The sequence below is a fragment of the Manis pentadactyla genome, chromosome 4 (assembly GCF_030020395.1).
Source record: "Manis pentadactyla isolate mManPen7 chromosome 4, mManPen7.hap1, whole genome shotgun sequence".
NCBI lineage: Eukaryota > Metazoa > Chordata > Mammalia > Pholidota > Manidae > Manis > Manis pentadactyla.
The window spans coordinates 16844601-16866985 of NC_080022.1; the positions used below are offsets into that span (position 1 = coordinate 16844601).

At 45.5% G+C, this 22385-nt stretch overlaps 1 protein-coding gene across 1 annotated transcript; it reads right to left on the bottom strand.

Annotated features, from left to right (window-relative positions):
• Positions 1 to 7516: 7516 nt before the first annotated feature.
• On the bottom strand, positions 7517 to 20120 carry LACTBL1 (lactamase beta like 1). The gene is made up of 6 exons (XM_036914269.2): positions 19995 to 20120; positions 17537 to 17646; positions 15586 to 15743; positions 14360 to 14598; positions 10156 to 10261; positions 7517 to 8837 (listed from the first exon to the last, which is right to left on the bottom strand). Exons 1-6 carry the CDS (start codon positions 20041 to 20043, stop codon positions 7856 to 7858), a joined length of 1644 nt encoding a protein of 547 aa, XP_036770164.2. The 5' UTR covers positions 20044 to 20120; the 3' UTR covers positions 7517 to 7855.
• Positions 20121 to 22385: the final 2265 nt, after the last annotated feature.

The window sequence follows — 22385 nt, forward strand, 5'->3', positions numbered from 1 at the left end:
CCGAACCCTCCTGGATCCAAGTTTTCTCCCCCATGACGTGGGGGGTGTATGAGTTTCCTGTTGCTACATAACACATTACCATATAAGTATACAAACTAATCATCTCACAGGTCTGTAAGTCAGAAGTCCAAAACAGGACCCACTGGGCTAAAATCACAGTGTCAGCAGGGCCCTGCTCTCTCTGCAGCTCTAGGGGGAAATGTGTTCCAGCCTTTTCCAGCTTCCAGATGCTGCCTGCACCTTGGCTCACGGCCCCATCCCTATCTTCAAAGCCAGCAGCGTTGCATCTCTCTCTGACTGTATCTCACATATCCCTCTCTTCTTTTGCCTTCTTCCACTTCTAAGAACCTTTGTGATTACACTGGGCCGACCCAGATAATCTCCCTCGATCAGCAACCTAATTCCATCTGTGACCTTAATTTCCCTTTGCCATGTTTCGTCCCATATTCACAGATTCTGGAGATTAGGATGTGGACATCTTTGGGGGGCCATTATTCTTACCTACCACAGTGGGCTACATTCCCATTAATAGCCAACATTTTGAAGCTCAGCTCAGCTCCCAACCTGTTCAATAACAGGGTCTCCTTTGGTCCCCTTTCTGAGGCCCCATTTGGACACTACTATCTCTTGGGAGAAAGGTCTTGGGGGAAAGGTAAATCTGTCCTTTAATTTACCCACCCATTAGTTTATTCATTCCTTCATCTTCTCATCTATTATCTTTTTTATTCACCTGTTCATTCATTAATGTATTCATCCATCCATTGAGCCATCTACTGAACCATCCATTCATCCATCTGCTTATTTAAAAAAGAAAGAAAAAAAAAACATCTTTTTGTGCCACAACCATCATATCTCTCTGACCCATAAATCTTCCTGTATACAACAGTTCTCCTTCAGATGCCATAGGAGCTATGCACATTAAGCTCTTATGTGCTCCAGGCACTGCCTGGAGTCAGGTAGACCTAAGTTTGAATCCTGCTCCACTATCTTCTAATTGTATGATCTTGGAGAAGTGATTTTTCCTACCTCTGAAGCTGAAGCACCTTGTCTGTAAAATGAAAATGTTCCTTCCTTCATGGGATTTCTGTGTGGATAAAGCAAGATAATGTGAGTACTAAAGTGCCCAACATGGAGTCCAGCAAATACCCATCCATCCACTCATCCTTTAATTTATCCAAGGATCTATCTGTCTATCTAATGACCTCTCCATTGAACCATCTGTCAATCTGTCCTTTAATTTACCCAACCATTAATTTATTAATTCCTTCATCTTTTCATCTATTACCTTTTTATTCACCTGTTCACTCATTAATTTATTCATCCATCCACTGAACCATTCACTGAACCATCCATTCGTCAATCTGCTTATTAAAAAAGAAAAAGCATGCTACATGTTTTAAATACATGCCTTCATTTAATCCTCACAACTCCACAAAGGAAGCAATACTAGCATTATTCCCATTTTATAGGTGAGAAAACTGACACACAGAGAGATTAAGTAATCCACACAAGGACTATTAAATGGTAGAGCCATGATAGACCCCAGCAGCCCACCTTCAGAATCCCAAGTCCTAACAATACATTGCTCTGCCCCTACACAGGCCCGAGGAGCCTCTTCACCACTCAGAAGCACATCCTTAATTCCCCACACTACACACTGGACTGTCATTTTTAACAAGGCTTTACTAAAACTTCAGGAATAATGGAAGGGATGTTCAGCACAGAGAACACAACCCAAGAGCTCCTACAGGGTCTGCCTCAGGCTCCCAGGTTCAGCCTCAGTCTTGGTCTTCCTCCCATGCACAAACCCCTTACATGAAGGGTATATAGGAAATCTCTGTAATTTCCTCTTAATTTTGCTGTGAACCTAAAACTACTCCAAAAAATTAAGTCTTAAGAAAAAATAATAGAATTGAAAATCTCGAACTCCACTGCATCTGACAAGGGTAAATATTATTGCATCAAAATTGTTTCAGTTATATGTGAAGGGCCCCCACCCATAAGATGGTGAACCTCCTGCTTCTCTTCCAGGTCCTCGGTTCCCACCAGCGCCACCTGAAGCCCAATCACCCCTCGCCCCCCTAATCCCAACACCTAGCCAATAGCCACCAGCCCCGTAGAAGTAACACCACAATCACCCCATGCCCCTTCCTATATAACCCAGCACCTTTCCCTAATAAAGCGGAATTCTCCGGTGAATTGCTGCTGTGTGTCGCTCCTTTCCTTTCAATATGAATGTATATGAATGAGAAATTTGTTTTCCACTAAAGGTCTAGGTATGAAAAGTGGTTAAAACTGTGGTCTTATCCATACCAAGAACTCAGGCTAACAGGGACACACATCAAAATTGCAAAATATATGAAGCAAAAACTGATGGAACTGAAAAAAGAAATAGACAAATTCGCAATTATAATGGGAGACTTCAGTTTTCCTCTCTCAACAATTGAGAGAACTAGGTGGAAAATCAGCAAAGATAGAGAAAAACTCAACACCACCAAAAACCAGTGAGGTCCAATCAACATCTATAGAACACTCTGCCCAACAAGAGTGGAACACACAATCTTTTCAAATGTCCATGGAACATATACCAAAATAGACTATATCCTGGGCCACAAAATAAACCTCAACAAATTTAAAAATAATTGAAAAAGATACAGTGTGTTCTCTGACCACAATGTAATCAAACTAGAAATCAATAACATAAAGATAACAGGAAAGTCTCTGAACACTTGGAAACTAAACAATACTTCTAAATAATCCATGTGGTCAAAGAGGAGCTCACAAAGGAAATCTAAAATTTGACTTTAGTGAAAATAAAATACAATACATTAACATCTGTGGGACACAGCTAAAGCAGTACGAAGAGGGAAATTTATAGCACCAAATGCTTACATCAGAAAAGAGGAAAAGTCTCAAATGCATAATCTAAGCTTCCATCTCAAGAACCTAGAGGGAAAAAAATTCTAGAAAAAGAAGAGCACAATAAACCCAAAACAATCAGAGGAATAAAATGATACAGTAACAAAAAGAAATCAATGAAATTTAAAACAGACAGCAATAGAGAAAATCAATGACATAAAAATTAGTTCTGTGAAATAATTGACAAAATTGACACATCTAGGGAGATGAGCAAAGAAAAAAGAGAGAAGACAAAATTACCAATATCAGGAATAAAATGGAATATCAGTACAGACCTTGCAGATGTCAAAAAGAGAATAAGGGAATACATACAACAAACAACCCTACATGCAAAAATCTGACAACTTTGATAAAATGGAGACAATTATTTGAAAAGCATAAGCTACCACAACTCACTTATGTGAAATAGATTATTTGACTAACCCTATAACCACTAAGGAAATGGAGTTAATATTTTTTTTTTAATTTCCAAAAAGGAAAATCTGAAGGCCCAGTTTCACTGGCAAACACTACCAAATGTTTATAGGAGAATTAATACCAATTCTGCACAATCTCTTTCAGGAAATAGAAAAGGAGGGAACATTTCCCAAATCATTTTATGAAGCTAGTTTTATCCTGCTACCAAAACCGGACAAAGGTAACACAAAAAAAGAAGAAGAAGGAGGAGGAGGAATAAACTACAGACCAATATATCTTATGAATATCAATGCAGAAGTTCTTAAAAATTTTCATCAATATATAAAAAGAATTATATACCATGACCAAGTTATTCCCAGGATACAAGGCTGTCTCAATATTCAAAGTAAATATAATCTACCAAATTACTAAATTAAAGAAGAAAAATTAATCTACCAGATTAACAGGTTAAAGATCATACCAATTTATGCAGAAAAAAACACTTAAAAACTATCTTAAGGTTTTCAGAAATACAGAAAATTAGGAATCGGAGGAGAATTTTCTCAACTTGAGCAGAGTCTCTACAAAGAATCTATATCTGACATTATATTTTGTGATAAAAGATTGAATGCTTTCCTCCTAAAATCAGGAACAAGGCAAGGATGCCCACTCTCACCAATTTTACTCAACATATTACTACTGGAAATAGTGAAATAAGGAAATAAAATGGAATAAAAGACATAAAGATTAAAAAATAAGAAACAAAATTCCCTATTTGCAGATGACATATCAACATAGAAAATTCCAGGGAATCTAAAAACAAAAACGGGAACAAAACCTCCCAGAATGAATGAGTGAGTGCAGCGTGGTCACAGAATTCACATACAAAAATCAACTGTATTTCTATATACTAGCAATCAGCAGTGTAGACACTAAAGTTAAAAATATAATGCTATTTAGAAACACTCCCCAAAAATGAAAACTTAGGTTTTAATCTAACAGAATTTATACAGAATTTATATGCTGAAAATCACAAAATGTTGATGAAAGAAACCAAAAAAAGATGTAAATAAATGGAAACACATGTTCGTGAGTTGGAAGACTCAGCATTGGAAAGATGCCAGTCTCCTTAAATTGATAAACAGATTTATTGAAATTCTTATCGAAATCTCAGCAAGATATCTTGTAGACAGAGATAAGATCATTAGGAAATATAGGTGAAAAGACAAATAATAGCTAAAATTACAATTTGGAAAGTGGGAGGAACCAGTCTCCCCAATTACAAGTCATACATTAGCTACGGTAATCAAGACTGAGTGGCGCAGTGCAAGGTCAGAGATCAACGAAGTAGGATGGAGAACTCAGAGCCCCACAAATATGCCCAGTTGATTTTTGACAAAGGTGCAGAAGCAACTCAGTGGAGGAAAAACAACCATTTCTTTTTTTTAATTTATTAAGGTATTATTGATATACACTTTTATGAACGTTTCACATGAAAAACAACGCGGTTACTACATTCACCCATATTATCAAGTCCCCCCCATATCCCATTGCAGTCACTGTCCATCAGTGTAGTAAGATGCCGCAGAGTCACTATTTGCCTTCTCTGTGCTACACTGTCTTCCCCGTGACCCCCCACACCATGTGTACCAATCATTATACCCCTCAATCCCCTTCTCCCTCCCCCACCTCTCTCCCCTTTGGTAACTGCTAGTCCCTTCTTGGAGTCTCTGAGTCTACTGCTGAGAAACAACCATTTCAACAAGTGGTGCTGTAGTAATTGGACATCCACAACCTCATCTGAAAATGAACTCGAAATGGATCATAAATGTAAAACATAAAGTGATAAAACTTTTAGGAAAACGCTGTAGGAGAAATCTTTAGGATTTAGAGTTAGGCAAAGTGTTCTTGGACTTGACACCAAAAGCATAATCCATAAAACGGGTGTATTCATTTCCTGAGCAGCTACAACAAATTATCACAAATTGGTAATTGTGATCATTCGTGGTTTAAAATAATAGAAATTCAGTCCCTCACATTTCTGGAGGCCAGAAGTCTGAAATCAGTCCACTGAGCCAAAATCTCTCCCTGGTGGCCAAACAGGATTCCTTGGTCTGTGGTTGCATCATTCCAATCTGTGCCTCCCTGGTCACACTGCCTGCTTCTCTTCCATCTGTGTTGAATCTCCCTCTGCTTCTCTCCTATAAAGATATTTGTGATTGCATTTAGGGCCCACTTCAATAACTCAGGATAATTCCAATCTCGAGATCCTTAATTTAATCACATCCAAGAAGTCCTTTTATGTTCCATAATGTAACATTCGCAGGTTCCAGGGATTAGGACATGTACATCTTTGGGCGGGAAAGGGGAAGATTTATTCAGCCTACCTCAATTGGACTTGGTCAAAATTAAATTTTTTTTCTCTGTGAGGATGAAAAGACAAGCTATAGAGGAGACAATATTTGCAAACTATACATCTAACAAAAGATTAGTATGTAGAATGTACAAAGATCTCTCAAAACTCAACAGTTTCTAAAAATTCAATTAGAAAATGGGGAAAAAACACATTTACTTCACTAAAGAAGATATACAGACAGCAAAAAGCATGTGAAGAGATATTCAATATCATTAGTTACTAAGAAATTACAATTACACAAATAATACTAGTGATGATATCAAATACAGGCAAAAATGTGGGAAATTAGATAATTCATGTTGTAGTGGGTATATAAAGTGGTATAGCCAGTCTGACAAATAGTTTGACAGTTTCTTTTTTAAAAAACTGTCATTTAATCTGGAAAATTTATGTTCACACAAATGCCTATAAACAAATGTTCATAGCAGTCCTATTCAGAACAGCCCCAAAATGGGAAACAGCCCAGATGTCCTTCACCAAATGAATGGCTAAACAAACTGTGGTGTACCCCTACCATGCAATTACTATGGTGCAACAAAAAGAAACAAACAATTGATACTTGTAACAACTTGAATGAATCTCTAAGAAATCAAACTGAGTGGGGAAAAAATGTACCCAAAGATTACTCACTGAATGACTCCATTTTTATAATATTTTTGAAATGTCAAAATTACAGTAATGGAGAACAGATTGGTGGCTGCCAAGAGTTAAGAAGGGGGTGGGGTTGGCAAGCAAGTGGGTATGACTAGAAAAGGGCAACAAGAGGGATTCTGGTGCTGATGGAAATGTTCTGTGTCTTGACTGCATCAATGTCAGTGACTTGCTTGTGATATTGTAGTATAGTTTTGCAAGATGTTTCCGTTGGAGGAAATTGCTGGGGTATAGGATACACTGATTGGTTCTTACAACTGCATGTACATCTGCAACTATCTCAAGATAAAAAGTTTGATTTTTAAAAGGGATGTAAGGTACCACCCCAATTTTGTATTAGATTCAACAGGCATAAAATTCATCAGGATTTTAAAACTTCTGCTTTTCAAAAGACATTATTAAGAAAATGAAAAAGCAAGCCAATGACGGGGTTGGGAGGAATGTTTACATCTATCTCACAAAGGACTTGTATCCAGAGTATATAAAGATCGTTTACAATATGATAAAATACAGTTAAAACCACAGGGAGATAGGACTTCACAACCAATGGCTAAAATTGAAACAACCAACAATACTAAGTTTACTAAAGATGTAGAACTGAACTGTTACATATTGCTGGTGGAAATGTAAAATAGCACAAGGGCCAAGTAAAACTGCATGGCAGCCACACCTACATATCTACCCAAGAGAAATGAAAGCATGTATTCACAAAAGGATTTATACAGGAATGCTTTTTCATAACAGCCCAAATCCAAAAACAGCCCAAAATGTCTATTGACAGTGAGTGGATAAAGAGATCTTGGCATATCCATATAATAGAATACTACTCAGCAATAAAAAGGAACAAACTATTGATACACACAAAGACACAGATGAACCTCAAAACAGCATGCTGAGCAAAAGAAGAGCAGGCACGAAATACTACACTGTATGATTCCATTTACATGAAATTCTAGAACAGTAAAACAATAGTGACAGAAAGTAGTTCAGTGGTTGCCTGGGCCTGGGTGCAGAAGAGGGGACTGACTGCAAAGAGACAGGAGAGCTCTAGGGGTGATGGAAATTTCCCATACCTTGATTGTGATGGTGCGTATAATTATTTGTCAAAATCATCAAACTGCACCCTGCCAAAGTGTGCACTTTATTTTATGTAAATTTTAACTCAGGTGATTTTTAAAAGACACAATACAAGCCCATATTTTGTCATAGATTCAAACGACACAACTCTGTCAAATTGCTATTAAAGTTTCTAATGCTTACTCTAAATTTCTATATTAACCCTTGCACCCCCCACGGATGATGAACAGATCGCAAATCGGCTGTGGCCAAGGGACCCCAATTGAGTAGCACCGCCCTACCCCACTTTGCCAACTACTCTGGTTCTCCAACAGACATCCCTGCAGCCTTACCTTCCGACCCTAGGCTGGGGAGCTGGGAGGCAAGGAAGGGGGAGGGTCGGAACAGAGCCTAGAATCACTGGGTCTTGAATCCAGGCCTGTGCGGCAGCCGCAGCACCCGGTACGTGTTGAGGCCTGGCACGTCGAAGCCGGGGGACAGTCCGTCGCGGTCCAAGGGGTAGAAGTTGACAAGCTGCCCATGCTGCGCCTCAAGGGAGAGCCAGGTGTCGCCGAGCGGCAGCGCGCACGGGAACGCGCGGGCCACGTGCAGCTGGAAGACGCGGCCGCGCACATGGCGCAGCGCCAGCGTGCGGAAAGCGGGCGGCACCAGCGCCTCCACACGGGGCCCGAACTGGTGCAGGCGCAGCTCGCCCGCCGGCCCGGCGTGCACCTCGTAGAAGGTTAGGTTGGCGAAGGTGAAGTAGCCGGTGAAGGGGCGCGCACTGGGTGGCGGGGCCAGGCTGGGCTCGGCCTCCCGAAGGGCCGTCTCCATGGCCGGCAGGAGCAGGTCGTAGGCCTGCGCCACCAGGTCGGGCCCGGGCGGCCGTGGCCCGGCCAGGAGCAGCACGAGGCCCAGGCGCAGCGTCGGCACCAGGGAGAAGGTGGCGGCGTAGCCATCCAGGTCGCCGTCCTTGCGCACCACGCGGTAGCCCCGCTGCGCGTGGAACTCCCACGGGGTGCCCGTCTCGTTGGCGAAGTAGGCACCCGGGCAGGCCAGCAGCGGCGTCAGCAGCGTCTTGGCCCCTTCGGGCCGCAGGAGCCGCTGGGGTCCGCTGCCCAGGAGCGTCACGGCCAGCTTGGCCAGGTCGGCGGGAGTGGAGTACATTTGGCCAGACGGGCGGTACCAGCCCAGGTCATACAGCGGCGCCGGCCGCCCGCTGCCGTAGAAGCCGACTGCTAGGCGGGCGCGCACGAGGGGCGTGAGGTCAAAGCCAGTGTCCACCATCCCCAGGGGCTCCAGTACGTTCTCCGAGATCCAGCGCTGGTAGTCACCCTGGGCCGTGTGGGCTGCCAGAACGTGGGCCAGAAGCGAGAAGGCCAGCGTGCTGTAATGGCACCTGAAAGAGGAGGCATGAAAACTGGGATGTGTCTCCAGGCCCTAAATAGCCCCTTCCTACTTGCTCAGACTGTCTGAAACCTCACCAGAGTTTTATTGGACTGAGTGGGACAAGGAAGAAACCTGCTTCACTGCACCCAGACGGCCAGACTCAGCGGTTTTGGAGATCACTATTCTATGTCCGGAATGAGGAAGGCCTAGAGAGGGGCAAACAGCAGATTGGGGAAGAGCTGGCCTCAGCAATTCACCTGGGAAAGTAAGACAAATCTTACTTGTTTTTTACACTTCTGAATGGGTATCTTTACACTTTAGTACGATTTACTTTTTCAAATGGAAAACTAGGGTCTTGGACTGCCCTGGGGGCCATATGATAGCGACCATAAAGCTCAGGGGTAACAAATAGGGACAGGATTTCACTCTGCCCATCTTCCAAGCCATGGCAGACACCAATAATCAATAAGATATCTCATTTCTTCCCCAGAACAGATGCAATTTCAGAATCTCTAAAATAGTACTTCAAGACAATACAGGGATGAATGAAAATTCACAAATCCTATCGGACTTCGCTGAATTCTAGCCCATTCCCCCTTTTTTTACAGATGAGGAAGGTGGGGTTCACAGAGGCAAAGTTAGTGGCAGAACTGGAAGGAGAACTCCAGCCTGCACATGTCCAAGTATTACCTGGATCCTTTCTTCCATAAGAGAACTGGGCCCTGAGATTCAGTATTTGGAGAAACAGAGAAGCAAATTTTAAAAGAGACCCTGCCCAGGGCCAGCAGGCCTGGAAGGCTGCCTCTGAGGCAGGGGAATGCCAGCTGTCCTCTGTCCAGCTCGGCAGAGCCACTGCTCCCAGACCGGGGCTTCTTGTTCAGTGGCCTCCCTGCTACCCCCTCCTTGTCTTGTCACCATCCCATTTATGTTCACCATGGCTCTTGACAAAATCTATATTTGTTTATCTGTTCACTGATAAGAATGTTCACTGTTCACTCCCAAGGATGCAAACTCCACAAGGAGAGACCTGATTGGATTCGTTCGCTGCTGTATCGCAGTTGAGCACATTCTGGGCACAGAGTAGGTGCTCAATAAATGTTGAACTGATGAATGGGAAGAACACAAGGTTCAAACAGAACTGGACCTGGGCCCAGCTCCCTCCTGTGTTGCTGTGCTGCCCCTCTCTGGGCCTCAGTCTTCCCAGTGGTGGAATGGGGGTTGCATTCAGGAATCCTTGAGGTCTCTCCTTGCTCTGGCTGTCTAGTATGAGGTGACACAGTCTCTCAGGAGGTTCCTAACGATGGCAGGGCATCAGGCATGCTCCTCACCTGGTTCCGGGGTCTGCCACCAGGACATCATCCTTGAGCAGGCTCAAGGCCTCCTGGGTGCTGCCCCTCCACAGCAGCGAAGTGGAGCGGAGCCTTCTGGGCAGCCCTGGGGAGGAGCAGTGGTCAGACCTGCTGGACCAGCTGAAAATGGGATGGTGGGACCCTGGGTGCACTCCCTCCCCCACCTGCCATGGGTTGAGAGATAACAAAATCACACAAAAAAAGTCTAGCATGTACTCTAATCCTGCCTGTGTTTCACTGGGCAGGTCACTTAACCTCTCTGCGCTCCAGTCCCCTCATCCATAACATGACAGAAATAATTTCTATATCATAGGGCTGATGTGAGGATTAGATGAAATAAAATGCTTAACCTGGTGCCTGGTCATAGTAATTGCCAAGAAATAATTACTATCATCAACCATAGAAGTCTGATTCCACAAAATTCTTAAGGTCAGTGCCCAAACAGGTTTTGTGGAACGGGCTTCTCTGACCCCTTGGAATATTCTGTTTACTGGATATGACAAGTATTGGGTGGACCACAGGATCAGGATTCTTTCCATTGATCCACTCAACAATAGCTTTCAAGCATCTATTTTGTGTCAAGGACTGTTCTGGGACTAGGGATTCAATAGTGGACAAAACAAAGTCTCTGCCCAGGTGGAGTTTACGTTCTAGTGGAGGGGACAGATGATTAGGAAATAAATATTCATGCTGTGGAGAAAAACAATTCCATGTAAGAAGGGAGGGACTGTCCTTTTATACAAGGGTGGTCAGAGGAAGGGCCTCATGAAGGTGACCCTTGAGCAGGTGAGACGTGAAGGAGGTGAGAGAGCCATACAGTTCTGTGAGGAAAGACTGTCTCAGGCAGAGAGAAACAGCAAGTGCAAAGGCCCTGAGGCATGAATATCTTGACATGTTTGAAGAACAGTAGGGAACAGCCCGTGTGGCTGGAGAGGAGTGAGAAAGGGGAGACTTTGGAGGTGGGAGATACTGGGGGAAAAGGCATCAGATCCCATAGGGTGCTCTAAGCCACCGCAAGGACTTGGATTTTTCTCTGAGTGGGAGAGGGCCACCACAGGGGTTTTCAGTGGAGGAGTGACATATTTTGATACATATTTTATCAGGGTCGCTCTGGGTGCTGTTTGAAAACAGACTTTTGGAGGCAATGACAGGAGGGAAGCATGTAAGGAGACTTACAAAAATCTATGTTTAAATGATGGTGGCTTGGACTTGGGTGCTAGCAGCTGAGATGGGGAGGAGTGCTTGGATTCTGGACATATTTTGAGAGTGGAGCCAACAGAATTTGCTACTGGAGGCAATGTGGAGGGTGTAGGAGTGAGAGGTATCAGGGATGACTCTAAGACTTTTGGTCTGAGCAACTGTGGGATGGAGTCCCAAGTCCTAGGTTTAAGTTCTGACTCTTGCTGTGTGACTAACAAACTATGTGCTTTACCTCTTTGAGCTCCACTTGCTCATCTCTAAGTAGGCTGAAGCACCTGCTGTGGTTTCCCTGGAAGGGGATGTTGCAAGGCTTAACTCAAAGAAAAGATGAAAAGCTCCAGGAATGGATTAAAACTCTAGATTAGGGTGCAGATCAATCATAAAAAGCATTGAGAGCCTAGAATAGCTCAATTCAGGCAGCCATATGCTTAGCTAGTCCCTTGGGACTGAGGTGAGACTGCATTAGAATGTTTTTAAATCGACCAAATACAGAGCCCTGTACTGGGTGCCCTATGTACAGATGAAGAAGAATGTGCAGTGCACCCCTGGAGGGGGCCCTGGAGTCCGAGTTATAACCAGGGTGGCTTTAACTGGAATCTCATGGAGGACAAGCCTCAAGGCTCCTCCCCTGAAGGGCCCCTTCCAAGGCTTGTATGTAATTTTGAATTTTTAATACTTTTTTTTTTTTTTGTATTCTTTTTTTTTTTTGTAATATTTGTTATTAAGGTATCATTGACTATCATTGATATATGCTCTTATGAAGGTTTCACATGAAAAACAATGTGGTAACTAACATTCATCCATATTATCAAGTCCCCCCCATGCCCCATTGCAGTCACTGTCCATCAGTGTAGTAAAATGCCACAGTCACTATTTTGCCTTCTCTGTGCTACACAGTCTTCCCTATGATCCCCCCACACCATGTATGCCAATCATAATTAATACTGTATTCTTAAAGAAGACCCCCAAAACTATAGCAATGTCAGGCCCTACGAAACCTAGGTCTACCCCTGGCTGTAATAACCAGAGCTACACAAGTACTAGCTGTGTGCCAGGTACTCTGCTCAGTGCTTTACACACAGCTCATTAAATCCCCAGTAACGTCAACCACAGTCATTTTACAAAGGTGGAAAATAAGGCTCAGAGAAGTGAAGTGACATGCCTGAGCTCAACAGCTTGGAGGAGGCAGAGCTAGGGTTTTAGTGCTTATACCCTTAACCACCGGGCTGCCCTCCCCCAAGTAGACTCTCTCCTGTCCTGCCTGGGCTGCCCCTGGCGGCTCCCTCCCCTTGCTGAGCCTTAGGTTCACCACCGGTCCATTGACTGAGACCTCAGGCCTCACAGAACTTTGTAAAATGAAATGGTAGGCACTTATGAGAGAGATCCCTACCTTTTAAAGTTGATGGGTTTGTGACCACAAATAAGAGCAACAGAAGGCATTTTGGGGTGGAACAGGCAGTGCCTGCCTCTTTCCCTTAGCTGGTTCAGTCGCCACTCAGCCCAGCCACGCTCCTACCCCGACACACACCTCTTTAAACCAGCCCTCCCCATTCACAGGGGGCAGATAGGTGTCAAGACCCATGGAGATGCCTTCAAAGGCTTCCAGTCCCTCAGCATCCAGCCTGTTCCTGATTCGGTTCTAACCAGTTCCTGCCCTCTGGCTTTGTCTTCCTGTTCCCCAGCCTGTTCCTGCCCTTCTCCCATGTCCACTTCAGCTTGGCTTGTTACCACAGCATTATCATTATTTTATGATTTATTTTTAAGAAGTAATTCATTTACATGATTCCAAATTCAAAAGACACCAAAGGGTATACAATGAAACATTTTCCTCCTACCCTTCCTCCCAGCCTCCAAGTTCCCCTCCCTGGGGGCAACCCAATGTTTCAGTCTCTTTAGTTCCCTTCCAAAGATATGTGATGCATGTTTGAACATATATACACACACACATGCCCATTACACATACATGTTCCATATGCATTCATATAGACATATAAATTATGTGTATATATTGTTTTGTTCATGTGGTAGCATATGATATATGCTATTAAGAGCTTTTTCTCCCACTTATACCTTATTCCATCTGAGTACATAAGGAATATTATTACCCTTTTTCCCAGTACTAGCTAGTTTTTGATTGTGTAGCTGTGTCACAGTTTAGCCATTCCCCTATTTCTAGGTATTTAGACTTCAGTCTTTTACTATTACAAACAGTGCTGTAATGAATAATTGTATCCATTCCTCATACCACACATGTGTGAATACATCTGTAAGAGAACTTCCTAGAAAGGTAACTTCTGAGTCAAAGGATATATACATTTTTTATGATAGGTATTACCAATTGCCTTCCCACCAATTTATGGGTAGCACCAATTTAAATTCCCACCACTGACGTATAAGAGGGCCTATTTCATCATAACCTCACCGACTCAGTGCACCCACCATTTTGGTCTGTGCCAATCTAATAGGGAAGAAATGTCTCTCAGTAATTCTAATTTGCATTTATTTGTCTATGAATGAGGTCAAGCATGTTTTAATATGTTTTAATATTCTTAAGAACCATTTGTGAACTGTCTGTTCCTATCTTTTATCTGGTTTCCTATTGGGTTATTGGTCTTTGTATTGATTTGTAGGTGATCTTTATATATTAAGGTAAATTAGTTCTTCATTAGAAAATTATAGGACTGGTCTTCATTATAGAATTACAGAATTCCCTACCAATGTTGACTTGTTGCTAACCTAATAAGCAGATCTCTACCCATCAACTTGCTTTTGATCTGCCAACTGATCTTGATTTGCCCATTTGATCTAAATTCCCTGGCTTCACCTCAGCTTTTACCTTACCAGATCTTTCTATCACTGGCCCACCACCCAAGGAGGATGAGAGGGAGGCATGGCCAGTCTGGAAGCAGAGCTGAGAACCTGCTCCCCGGTTCCCCCACCTGAAATGGCTTGAGCTGAGCTAGATAAGTTCAGAGCCACTTACCTGAGAGCTGGCTGGCCATCCTTCGGAGGGTGACCGGAGAAGGCTTCGGGGCTGGGCCCTCCTCCTCCAGCCCATCCATCTTTCTTTGCAGTTCGGGGGCTGATGCCATGCCCAGTGGGTTGTTAATGGTGAAGGTGCTGGCGTACCGCTCCAGAGGGTCATCTAGAGAGGCTACAATGCCCTTCTCCCACAGGCGGTACAACATGAGGACTGGAAAGATCTTAGAGATGCTGGAGATCCTGGGCAGTGTTGGGTGCATAAGGGTTGAGAGGGCATGCTGTTGACCCCACAGCCCACCTCTACATTGGGTCCCCAGCTCCCAACTTTCTGTTGTTCCAGGAAAGCAGTGAGTCCCCCCTCATTCAGCATCTCAGATGGAAATCCACCAGCCTTGGGATGCTTGAGAACCTACCAGAGGCAGTAGGGGACTGGGCTGGATGGACACTCTTGAGTACCTGCCCCGTGCCAGGCTCTTCACCAGGCCCTTCCCATTCTGGGACAGACCTGGGGTGGGATCATATCTCCGCCTCTCACTAGCTGAGTGGTCTTGGGCAAGAACTTGAAATTCAGTTTCATTGTCTTTTTCACAGGTTGTAGAAAAGATTGAATGAGATTGGGCATGTAAAATGCTTAGCAACATACCTCGAGATAGTATGTGCTTGATAAGTGACAGCAAATGTAATTGTTGGCCCCAAGCCTGGCACACAGCAGGGACAGTGTGAATGGAACCTCTGTAGTCCTCACAGTATCTCTGGAAGAGAATGTGTTCACTTTGCACTGTGAGCTTTAAGGATCTTTCAGGCAGCCCCCAGGAGGAGAGTATGCAGCAGAATGTCCCAGATTGCTTCCATCTAGGCCACTGTTATCAACTGAAAGAAGCCTGGGTCAAGGGCCCAGGAACTGGTTAGGGTTCCTTTGTGGCATATGGAAGCAGAGGCAGGAAAGAATGGCACATAAGGAGTCTTTTCTGATTAGGGAGGTTTGGGGCTATGGGCTCTTCAGAAGGGATTCCTTCTTGACCTGTTAACTCTTTGGTGTGATGTTGGGCAATCACTGGCCCTCTCTGGACCTCAGTCTCCTCATCTATAAAATTGTCCAGACTTAATAAAGGGCCCTGGCAGCTTCAACCCCCAGTCACAAGTCTCTTGAGTCCCCCTACCTCTTAAGTCCCCTTCGTCCTCCCATCCCTGTCCCCTTCCCAGGACTCTGAAAGTCACCCGACTGACCGGTACATGGTGTACTCATTGGGGGGCCCAGAAGCCGGGTCTGAGCCATTCTTCTTCCCAAAGTTCCTGGTCCAGAGCACGGTGTCATTGTGGATGACAACTGCAGACATGGCTGCCAGGCCCGGGGCTGACAGTGCCTGGTGCAGGAGCTTGTCCACCTTGGAGGAGGAGAGCGGGAGGCTCAGAGTGCAGGCACACAGACACACCCTGCTTGTCGTTCTGCACACCCTGCCCATCCCACGCCACACTGCACACAGCACCCCTCTCTGCTTCCCCCTCCCCCACCAACCGTTGCTGTAGAAACACACTGAGCCTCCAGACCTCAGGTTCTTAAACCATTCCCCACGGCGGGGAAGGCCCCCCCTGGCTGCTGCCAGAGCCGCTCCTCTGGATTTGTTTAATCTATAGGGCTTCCTCATGTGATTTTTGTTCAAAGAAACATTTCTTTAGTAAAATATAAAAGGAGAAGGAGTCAAAACTACTGATCTAGTGGAGCCCTGGTCTGACACCCTAGAAAATATCCAATAGGCCTAGTCTGCACCCCTCCCAGTGTTGGGAAATTCACTATTTATAGACAAGATTTTTTGAAACATTTATTGAAAATGCCTCATTATTTTCAAAGACAAAGTATAATGATGGTGATGACAGCTAACATTCGTTGAACATTTAGAATATGCTGGGGACAACAGAAAGTGATTCTCATGCATTGTCTCATTTAATCGTCATAACATGCCAGTGCTAATTTCTCCCCATTTTACAGATGAGAAAATTCCATCTGTGAGATAGGAAGTGACTTGCCCAAGGGGCTAATGGTTCTTGGAATCAGGATTAGAAGCCCATGCCAACACCAGCCCTAGTTCCTAATTAACTGCCAGAGGACCTGCCTGAGCGATTTCATGTATCCTGAATTGAGCTCTGCCAACCTATGGTTTCCACCTCTGCACTAACTTTGCCTCTCTCAGCCTCAGTTTCCTCCTCTGCAGATAGGGATACAAGAGGTATCCGTGGTTAGAACATTCCAGTATGCACCAGAAGGCAGCTATGGTTGCTATTGTTGCTTTTTTTGTTTAATTACTATGCCCCTGGGAACCACACAGCAGCCTTCTGCTCACTCTTCACTGAAGCTCTTCCCGGGTCTGCAGTCAGTGAATGTCTCTCTCTGCACTGGCCCATGCCTTCTCTTATGTGGACGCATCTCCCTCCTTCCCTTCAACTGTCCCTTGGACAACCCACAGGCTGCTGCTCATAACACTTCCAATCCTATTGCATTTGTGCGTCTCCTGAGGGAAGTGACCCAAGCAGGTGGAGTCTGATCAGCACGGAGTAGAGCTGGCTGACAACGCCCTCTAGTGTTAAGCCATCCTGCCATGGTAAAAGCTGTGTTGTAGGGTGTGTGTTTTTTATTGTATTGCAGTGGCCTCTGTGATATGGGCCCTGTCATCACTTCCATCTCATCCTTCTCCCCCAACCAGACTGAATTCCCTCATAGGTCTCTGTAAGTGCCTTGGACTCACTCTGCTGCCTCTGGGTCTTTGCACATGCTGGTCCCTCTATCTGGAGCATATCCTTCACTCCCTCCAGCTCCTTATGATAAAACATGCATACTTGTCCGCCTCTCAGTTTAAACACCACTTCCTCCAGGACCCTTCCCTGACGCCAAGGCCCTTTCTTTGTGCCTCCGCAGGCTCCTAAACTTTCTCTATCAACACTGTTTTGCCTGTGTTATAAATGTTTATTGTCTTGACTATTCCCTCACTCCTGGACTATAGCTTGTTGAGAGCAGGACAGCATCTTCCTGCCAAACCCCCTGGTGCCTAGCACAGAGTGGGGTTCAAGAACTGTATGCTGAATGAATGAATGAATGAATGCCACTAGAGGCAGAGAGTGTGCCCTTCCCTTCATCACCCAGGCCTCACCCACACACCATATTCCCTCATGGGTCTTCACTGACCTTTTCCAGGGCCTCCTTCAACACGGGAAGGGGGTGGGCCAGAGGCACAGGCTCAGGCTGCTGGGGACACATTCTCACAGGGGCAGAGGTCACCTCTGGTCCCAAGGAGTCTGGAGGGAACATCACTTGGTGAGTTGGGGGCAGAGATCAGGACAGAAGCCTAAGGGTCATCCTAGAGGAGGTGGGAAGGTGGCAGTAAAGGCCAGAACCATGCCTCAGGCCAGCCCTCCCAGCCTTACCAGGAGCAGGTAGCAATGGGCAGCAAGGGACACAGGCAGAGTGCTTTCACCTGCTGCTTGGCCATTAAGCTGCCAATTAGGCCAAGGTTCCCATTGGCAGCCTTTCTCCATTGCACAACTGACTTCCTCCCTCCATGTGGTCAGCCGACTTAGACTAAGTTCTAGCTCCTTGAGGCAGGCTTGTTCATGTCTGTCTGTCTGCCTCTCTTTCCCTAGTTCTAATTATCTGGTTGGAGAAGTGGACTTGGGATCCCATTAGGCTCCAGCCTAAACCCCAGGGGAAAACTCATTCTACCACCAGAGCCGTGTGTGTGTCCAGCCCACTGGGGACTGAGTCCCGTTCTTCTTTGGTCTGAGCATAGGGCTTCCTTGGAACCTCAGGGGAGAAGGTGTGTGCCTTAGCAGGTCAGGATTCAGGCTGTGAGATCATCACAACGGCCCCAGACTCCCTTCATCCTCTAAGGACAGTATAGGGTGCTAGGGATATGAACACCCTGGAGAGCCGCAGCCCCTCCTGAGTCCTTCCATTGCCTCCCCAGATTTACCCATAACTCAGAGAAGGCTCTCTTGAGGGGCATTCACTAAGACCCTACATTCTCTCAGCTCCTCCCACCTCTTGAATCTGGCCAACAGAAGGAGGCCAAATTGATCGCGTGCCTTCCAAAGTTAGGTCTCAATCGGGCCTTTGCTCCCTGGGAACACTGCCTCCCCGTGGACAAGTCTGGGATTGCAGCCCAAACTCTCCCAGATGACGAGTCCCCAACCCTGGAGAGAGCCCAGAGGAGGCCCGCAGCAGAAGTGCCAGCCAGCTCACAGAATCGTGAGAAATAATAAATCCCTTTGTTTGAAACCAGTAGCTTTGAGAGGATTTTGTTACTTAACATCCGACAACTGATATGGTCCCAAACAGGAAAATTACAAACCTTAAGAAGTTCTCAACAACTCCATGACATGAGTTTAACAAGTGGAGTGGGGAGGTCTCAGCCAAAGTCTAAGCTTTGCTCAGCCTGGGATCCAGATAGGGGTGGTGTGTCTACAGCATGCATTAGTGTGCACATGCCTGAAAAATCACCTGGGAAACTTAAAATGCAGATTTGACTCAGGAGATACGGGGTGGGGCCTGGGCGTCCATCCCCATTTCTAACAACTCTCAGGAGGTGCCCATGTGAGGGTGAGACTGGGATCATTGTGGTCAGCAGACCCAGCACAAGTCCATGAAATGTTTGTTTTCCATTTGAGACAAATTAAGTACAAAATTTGAGAGAAAGCATTTAGAAACGTTTATAACAGTTTGACAGAGTAATTTTGTGCCTATTGAATCTATTCAAAACTTAAGCTTCTATTTTTTAGTCTTTTTCTCCAGTAATTTATCTAATCATACACTTTTATGTATTTATAGTAATATTGGCCTACTATGGATTGGTAGTTTGAGAAGCATGGCCCTAGAGGACATGCTGACCTGCCTGCCCGCTTGCCTGAGGGAAAGAAGCTCCCAACAAAGGAATTTACTGTAGGAAAAAAAAAGGTTGGGGTGAAAGATGAAGGAAATAATCTGCAAAAAATCTTTGGGACTTTGGGAGCCCAGGACACTTCATGGAGCCTTTGGCATCTGTAACCCAGGATGACTCAGAGGAATGGAGAGACAGTTTCCCCAACTTTAGAACCTGAGATTCTGGACCATCCAGGAAGGATGCCAGCAGGTCGAAGGTTCCAGGAGTTGCTATAGCAACAGAAGCCCTGGTGGCATTACCAGCAGTGGTGGCCCATTTGCCCAGCCTTGACCAGCCCAGGATGGAGAGACTCCGAGGAATGGCAGCTGCTGTCCATGGACATCTGTATTATTCCTCCCAGGGTCTTAGATATAGTTGGAGAGGATCCTTAGAGGGGGTGGGGCCTGGAGATCCTACCAGGGGACTGAAGGCAGAGCAAAAGAAACTCTATTTACACATTTTGTTGGGGACCCTGAGTTTTACACCTGGACTGAATGACTTAAGGAAAATCCAGGGACATTAGGACCCTCATTTTATATACAAGGGCACCAAGGCAGAGAGGTCAGCTAACTGGCCCAAAGATGCATTGACAGCTGAGTCGGAATGGAAGCCAAAGTTTCTGAATCTAAATTTTGTGGTTCCCCCCTATACCTTCAGATCAGAAGTGGCTGCTCAAAGCTCATGATGACCTGTGGGGGTGGGGAGAAACTCAGATGTTCGTGCACTCACCCGTCTTCAGCTTGGGGGGGTGATATTGCCACAGGAAGCAGCCGGTCATGAGCACAGAGAGCAGGAAGAAGAAGCTGCAGCAAGCCGGGAAGAGCCACTTCTTTTTCACTTTCAGCAGGCCGAGCTTCTGGCCAGCCTGGAAGGGCGAGGACACAGGCCACTGTCCCCATAGGGGTCATCCGGATAGAAGAGAGAAGGAGACCCCTATTCCGGCTCCCCTCCTATGCCTTAGGTTTGCCCAGACACCATGAGATCCCAGAATTTGGGGTAAATTTCACACTGGTAAAACCAAGGTCCTTCCTAATACAATCCCTTCAACAACTTTGCCATGCATGTACCTCTGCACCTCTGTACCTTTGCATAACCTGTTCTGCTGGGCATGCCCTCCCTCTCCTAAGTACTTAGTGAAGTATGTAAAACCAGTCCAGATGCCACCCCCTCCTGCCTTCCCCAACTCTCCTCTCCTAGGTCTGCTCAAAGGCATGTGGTACAAGCCTCTGTTAGGGTACAAATCCAGCTCACTCTCTGGTACAACAGTTGTTCTCCCACTGTCAGCTGATCTACCCAGTGCAGTGTGAGTTCTCCAAGGGCAGCTCCACTTCACTTTCTCTCCTCTGTGGCATCCAGCTGATCCTGGGAGCCAAATGCATGTTTGTGGAGTGAGTGTGTGGGTCCTAAGAACATAGAGCAGGTTTCCCAGGAGACCCACTTCCCTTCATTCTTCTCCACACACCCACTTTCCAGAACATCCCCCAATTTTTGTTCTTGAACCCAGGAGAGGGCACCCAGCAGGCATGTGTAAAGCTTCCCAAATGTGGTTGCTTTTTCGCAACTGGTTCGAGAAGGGCAGCCACATCACCACATCCCCCAGTGTTGCTCCACAAAAGTGAGTATAAAAACCATTACAATGAAAAAGGACCTGTTTGGAGATCTCAAGGAAGGGTGTAACTCAGAGAGATGGAGAGCCTTTTCCACACATGGGGCTGAGGGAGCGCAGCTTGAGAGATGGGTGAGGGAGACAGTATGAGATGAAGACAGCAAGTCCTGAAGCCTGACAGAGGGAGGATGAAGAAACCAAGTGGGCAGTGGCAAGGTGGCCACAGAGAGAGTGTATGTGGTGACCTGGCCCCTAGGAAGAATGCTGTGTTCCCTCTCAGCCGACTGAGAATTGTGGAAACAAAGTACCACCTCTAGTTAGTGTCCCAGAGTCTTTTAGGAGGAGTGCCATGGCACACTATGTGGTAGGCACTGTTAGTGCCCTGATGTTACATATGAGGCTCAGAGAGGTTAAGTGACTTGCCCAAGGTCACACAGTTAGTTGCAGAGCTAGGATTTGAACCCAAAGCCCAGTCTCTGACCTACTCAGCCAAAGTTCTGAAAAACTCTTCAAGATCATCTGTTGAGACTTCTCATTTCCAAGTGAGCAAGCAGATTAAAGTTACAGGAAGAAAAGGACCTGTCTAAAAACTAATAACCATCATGTGTTGCATGCCAGCTTACACCTGGCCAAGTCACTCCTTAACAGGTATTATCTTACTACACTTCACAGCCAATCCAATGAAATTGGTTTGCAAACCTTCATTTTAGAGATAATGAAATGGGGTCAGAGAGGTTAAGTGACTCACTCAAGGTCACAGAGCAAGGTGGTGGCAAAGCTGGGATTCAAATCAACCTTCCTGATTCTCAGCCCTGATGTCTTAATGTGTCCTGTGTCTCTTCTGAACTGTCTTCATTGTCCCTGTGACCTAAACTATGATGTGATCAGGACTCTTCCCTGGTCTCTCCTAATCTTCCTCTGTCCTTCCCAGAGGGCCTGCAGAGCAACAGAACTGGGAAGGAATTCAAGATGCAGGACCCTCACCCATGAAACTGAGACTGAGATCTAGACTTTTCCATTTCACTTATTCATCCTTTCAACAACTCTTCATTAAGCACCTACTATATGCCAGACACAGTTCTAGGCTCAGCGGATTCAGCAGCAAGCCAGTGTCAGAATCCCTGCCCATAGGGAGCTGGCATGCTGCTGTCTGAGGCCTGTCTCTCTGGCTGGTCCCCCTCTGCACACATCTCCCTGCTCAGGTCGGGGGCTGACCTGTGGGTAGGGGCTTGGTAAGGATGCTCTGTGACTGGGTGAATGCAGCACAACTTGCCAAAGAGTAGAAACAGCAAGCTGCTGGAAAGCTTGGCCTCGAACTTGGGTCTCTGGAATCTTCAGTCAGAGAAGACAGCCTTTCAAAGAGAAACCCAACTTCAAATCCAGGATTCACCACCCTAAGACCCATAAAACCTTGGGCAACTCCCAGGATGGTACAACATTCAAAAACCCATCAACATCATCCACCACATCAACAAAAAGAAAGACAAAAGCCTCATGATCATCTCCATAAATGC